This window comes from Epinephelus fuscoguttatus, linkage group LG1, assembly GCF_011397635.1.
Source record: "Epinephelus fuscoguttatus linkage group LG1, E.fuscoguttatus.final_Chr_v1".
In the NCBI taxonomy this organism is placed as follows: Eukaryota; Metazoa; Chordata; class Actinopteri; order Perciformes; family Serranidae; genus Epinephelus; species Epinephelus fuscoguttatus.
Window position 1 is genome coordinate 43,294,501 of NC_064752.1, and position 5,755 is coordinate 43,300,255.

Consider the following 5,755-nt stretch of genomic DNA (forward strand, 5'->3'; position numbering starts at 1 on the left):
GCTCCTCCCGTTCCTCTGCCCAGAGTTCTCGGCGGGGGTCTGATGACTCCTCCATGGGGGCCATCATCCAAGCAGCCCTGGCACGTCTACAGCTCGATGCCCCAAGCCGGGGGCAGGCTCCCAGTGCGTTCCATAGGCGCAACCCTCCCCCGGCGAGGGTTACAGTGCCGCATTCTCCGGACTTCTTGAAGGAGCTGCACTCCTGTTGGAGGGACACTTCAGCCCTCACCAGGCCGGGGTCGGATGATCGGGCCTTGGCTGCCATGGAGGATGCCGAGTCGGTGGGGCTCCTCCACATGCCGGCGGTTGAGCCTCCAATCGCGGCCTTGATTGTGGCTCCGGATGAGGCGCTGAAGTCTGACCCTAAGTGCCCTTCTGTGCAGTGTAAAGTTACGGACGATTACATCTGCAAGGCCTACAACACAGCAGCACGTGTCGGCCGCTTGGGGAACACCCTCTCCCACTTACTCCTTGCCCTCTCAGCCTCCCTGCAGGAGGCACAGGTGGACGACTCCGTCCGCGACATGTGTGATGCGTCACTGCAGGCTTTTGCCTACCACACGAGGGAGCTGGGACGGCTGATGTCGACGCTTGTCCACACTCGCCGTCATGTCTGGTTGGCACAGTCACCTCTGACGGAGGCGACTCGTAGGGTCCTTCGCCGGGTGCCAGCAGAACCTGGGGAGCTGTTTGGCTCTGCTGCTCTGGATGCACTGGACCGCACCGCTGAGGCCGACGACACCAGGCGGCGGCTTGCGAGCCTCCATAAGAGAGCACCTGTTTCCAGGGGCAGCTCGAGGAGTTTTTCATCTGCCCCTCAGGGTCCTCCACGACAATCTCCCCGGGGTGGCCACCGGCGGCGGCGGGACGAGAGGAAGTCAGCGGGTGACTTTCGCTCCACTCTGCGCCGCTCACCTCGGAAGCCTCAGGACCCCAAGCCCGACCGCCGCACTTCCGGCTCCTCCAGGGGCCGGGGGCCTCGGCGCTAGGGCCACGGGGCCGGTCGTCGGCTGCTTTTCCCAGCAGCAGCTCAGTCACTGGGCTGCCTACTCGCCAGACCCCTGGGTAGTTGCCACCCTGACCCGGGGTTACGAATTGCAGTTCCGATGCCGGCCCCCAGCCTTTGGCCGGGTCACCATGACGGCCATCCACGACTCGGCCAAGGCCCAAGCCCTAGCCCAGGAGCTGTCCACCCTCCTGGACAAGGGCGCCATCACACCGGTGGACCCCCTCCTTCAACCCGGGGGACTCTACTCAACTTACTTCCTCGTCGGCAAGAAGGACGGCGGACTCCCCATCTTGGATCTACGCGCCTAAACAGGTACTTGAAGTTTTACCGCTCCATATGTTGACCTCAGCGGACGTGATGCGCGTGATCCGGCAAGGCGAGTGGTTCACGCCCATCGACCTGAAGGACGCAGATTTTCATGTACCCATTGCGGCTCATCATCAGCCCTTCCTGCGATTTGCCTTTCGGGACCGCCACTATCAGTTCAGGGTGCTCCCCTTTGGGCTCTCCCTGTCTCCCAGGGTCTTTACCCGGTGCGTGGCAGCGGCTCTGGCGCCGTTACAGGCTGGGGACATGAAGGTGCTGCCATACCTGGACGATTGGCTGGTGTGCGCACCTTCCCGGGCCCAGGTGGTCCAGGATACGGCCCGCCTTCTGACACATGTGGCCCGGCTGGGCCTCACGGTCAACGTGGAGAAGAGCTGTTTGGTCCCCACCCAGCGGGCCGCCTACCTAGGTCTGGTCCTGGACTCTGTGGCCATGAGGGCCTACCTGTCAGAACGTCGTGTGGACGACATCCTCCGACTCCTTCTTCTCTTCAGGAGGGGCGAGCGGCTGCCGTTCGTCATGTATCTTCGCCTACTGGGCAAGCTGACGGCCGCGTCGACGGCCATTCCTTCTGGCCTGTTGGCATTGCGCCCCCTCCAAATGTGGCTGAACGGTTTCGCCTGGACCCCAAGCTCCACAGGCGCAGACTGATCACTGTCTCGCAGGCATGCTCGCATCCTGGCGCCTTGGAGGACCGGGCATTCCTGCTGGGGGGTGCGCCCCTGGGTGCTATCCCATCCTTTCGGGAGACCGTCACATCGGATGCATCCCGTTCAGGATGGGGTGCGGTCTGGCGTGGCAGGCCAGCTCAGGGACAGTGGTCTGTCCGGGACCGCGCATGTCACATCAATGTCCTGGAGCTGCGGGCCGTCCATCTGGCGCTCAGGCACTTTCTACCGCATCTACAGGGGAGACATGTGCTGATCCGGTCAGACAACAAGGCTGTTGTCTCCCAGATCAACCATCAGGGGGGCACCAAGTCGGTGCGACTGTTAAGTGCGTCCCGGCGCCTGCTTACATGGGCCGTTCCCCGTCTGTCCAGCCTGCGGGCTGTGTGGCTGTCCGGCAACCAGAATCGGGTGGCAGACTTCCTTTCCCGACACAAGCCTTCTCCGGGGGAATGGAGGCTTCATCCGGAGGTCGTGGGGATGGTCTGGGGCATTTTCGGCAGGGCGGAGGTGGATCTTTTTGCCTCGAGGGAGTCAACTCATTGTCCCCTCTGGTTCTCCTGGACAGAGGGGGACAGTCCTCTGGGACGGGATGCCCTGGGGCACGAGTGGCCCGACAGCCTCCTGTATGCCTTTCCGCCATTGCCTCTGATCCTCCCGACGCTACAGCGGGTCCTTCAACAGGGCCACCGTCTCCTCCTGGTGGCCCCGTTCTGGCCGAACGTTGCGTTCCTGCCAAAGGTGCTGCCACGCACCCATCTCAACCGGCCGATTCATCTGGCTCGGTTCGACCCCCCGTCGGCCGACTGTGGAGCACAGTTGTTGTGTCCTGTACGGACCCTGGCTGCTTACCTCAATGCCACTGCGCCTGTGCGACGAACAGACCAATTGTTTGTGTGCTATGGGGGTCATAACAGAGGTTGTGCCCTCTCTAAACAGCGCCTGTCACATTGGATTGTGGATACCATCTCCTATGCTTACAGGGTCACTGGCCGTCCGTTGCCAGCCGGGGTCAGGTGCCATTCGACGCGGGGGGTCTCCACGTCCTGGGCTGCTCTGAGGGGTGTTTCACTGGAAGACATCTGTGCTGCAGCTTCTTGGGCGTCACCTTCCACGTTCCATCGCTTTTATCGCCTCAATGTTGCTGCTCCCCACCCGTTGGGCGTGGTCCTCCGCCACAGGACTTCTGATCAGTGAGGTAGGTCTGGGGGATTCTTCGTGACGTTGTTGGTATGTGTCATCCAGTGCTTATGCACCGCCTCTGGCGGTCAGTAGGGACGAAATAGAACGAAAGTTACAATGGTAACTACGGTTCTATGAGTCCTGGATGACCGCCAGAGTGTCTGGTCACTCTGAATCCTCGCGCGCTCGCGAGCAGATTTTAGGAACAAATCACCTGCTGACACCGGAAGATATAGCCTCCCGGAGTTCACGCAGGGGTCACGGGTGACATTGTTGATATTCGTACTCGACATGCGCTAGCGCGGGCGGAGTTATCCAGTGCTTATGCACCGCCTCTGGCGGTCATCCAGGACTCATAGAACCGTAGTTACCATTGTAACTTTCGTTAGCATTGTGGCTTAGCTTAACAAATACAGTTGAAGTCTATAGGGGGTCAGTAGCCTACTCGTAAAAGTGAACAAATAAACGTTACAGAAACCCTGAAGCTGGCATTTCTGCACATGCATTTAAAATAAACATGTTTAAACATTAATTCGAAAAACAAGAGTCCCTTTTAGTCGTTTTAGAAGAAGTTTGATACACGGAACTATAGTGTGTTTACGCCCTGCATGGAGGGATACACCAGTGAGCAACAGCTGCAGCTGGCTTCGGGACAGGTACACTAGGTCACTCGGTAAAAGCAAACAAAGAGACGACACGGACGATCATAAAGCGATATTACTCACTCGACTGAAAGCTGCCCATCAGCTCCTGCAGGCCTGTGGCGTTTTTTTCAGTTTATCTTAGGAACATGAAAAAATGTTTCAATCACGCCAGGATTAGTGATTGCTGCAAAGTTTTCACTCCTTGTGATGCACTCTCTGCGGCAGTTTTCCTCCTGATGATATATCTCCCCAACGATGGTAGCACCAAATCCTATTCTGTGCAGCTAAATGATTCCACCTCCGTAGGCATAGGTTGGCCCTGCAAGCCCTGCAGCTACACCACCAATCCTCCCCTGACCTCCGTCTCCCCTCAGCCCCTTGCTGTTCCGCTGCCTCAGAGGATTCAGCCTCTCTTCTCGCCCGCTCAGCATCCAACACCTGGAGTTCCTCATCTGTATACTCCGGCTCAAACAGGTATGGCTCTGGATCTGTGCCTGCTACAAGAAACTCTTCAAAATCGTGTTCAAAGTCGTCCATAGGCTAAATAAACAACTGAGTTTTGTTTACAGGCTACGTCTGTGTCTGTGCCTGCTCACCGGTGTATCCCTCCGCGGATCACAGCGCAGGATGGAAACACACTATAGTTCCGTGTATCAAACTTCTTCTAAAACAACTAAAAAGGACTCTCGTTTTTCGAATTAATGTTTAAACATGTTTATTTTAAATGCACGTGCAAAAATACCAGCTTCAGGGTTTCTCTAACGTTTATTTGTTCACTTTTATGAGCAGGCTACTGACCCCCTATAGACTTCAGTTATATTCGCTAAACTAAGCTGCAATGCTAACCGCTGAGACCCAGCCACTGGACTAGTTAGTTAGTTAGTTAGTTGTTGCTCTAACCTTGTTTAGGTTAGAGCAAGAAAAAAAACAAACAGCTGAGACACATATTCTGAATGCACTATATACATGTCCAAATAATGTGCCTGAAACCTGAATAATATATGCATATCCCACATTTTAATCAAACATGCTACAGTCATGACTAGTCAGACTAAGGCCTGATGCAGAATATTCAAATGGAATATGCTGTTTACATGACCTGTGTTAAATTCAGAATGTTGTCATATTCGTATTTGAATAATAATGAAATATTATTGTGTGTGTAAACATTGTCACTGGAGAGGGAATATGAAATATCAATTTTCAAACATCCTGTTCTGTTCTTACACTAGACATACATCACCAGTTTCACCCCACACAAGGTCATTTTTGACGGCAAAGCTGGTGACATTTTCCTCTTCCTAATTGACAGGTGCCTTTTCTCTCAGGCAAGGTAACCCACCAGCGGGGGCGTGGAGGGTGAAGTGAAACTGTGACACTACTCTTTCTTTTCCTGGCTTTGGGGAGATGTCAAATAAAGGTTGATGGAATGGAGAAAATGACTATTTTACGAGCAAAATGATGCTGTTCCCACAAATTGTTTTGTTTCAGGCCAAATATCTTAGATTTCACTGTACAGAAATGATTGCTGTAAATGTATTTCTTCAGCACAGCTTGTACAAATAGTTCCAGTTTAACCTTTGAAGGTGAAATTGTAGTTTTATTTTTTTTAAAGAACAAGAGTCTCCTTCAAAGCTGAGTGCACTCATAGGCAGCTAAATACATGAAACTGAAGTGTGAAAAGCTGAGAGCATTTCACTGCCTTTGGTAATGCACACAGCACTCAGCTTTTGATGGCGCAGAGTGCCTCGGCTCCTTGCTACCTGTATTTGGACAATGTGATGAGCTCCGCTCTTAAAGAAGGCATGATCATCAACAGGGTTCAGCAGAGGGTCATCTCACATAGATTGTTTATCCAAGACATTGAGAAGGGATGCATCACCAAAGTTATCATGGCTCCTTATTGGGTGCAGCGATCACGCTGA

At 54.2% G+C, this 5,755-nt stretch overlaps 1 protein-coding gene across 1 annotated transcript; it reads left to right on the forward strand.

Annotated features, from left to right (window-relative positions):
• Positions 1-1,366: 1,366 nt before the first annotated feature.
• LOC125889006 (uncharacterized) lies at positions 1,367-5,755 on the forward strand. The gene is made up of 3 exons (XM_049576665.1): positions 1,367-1,918; positions 2,002-2,747; positions 5,551-5,755. Exons 1-3 carry the CDS (start codon positions 1,367-1,369, stop codon positions 5,753-5,755), a joined length of 1,503 nt encoding a protein of 500 aa, XP_049432622.1.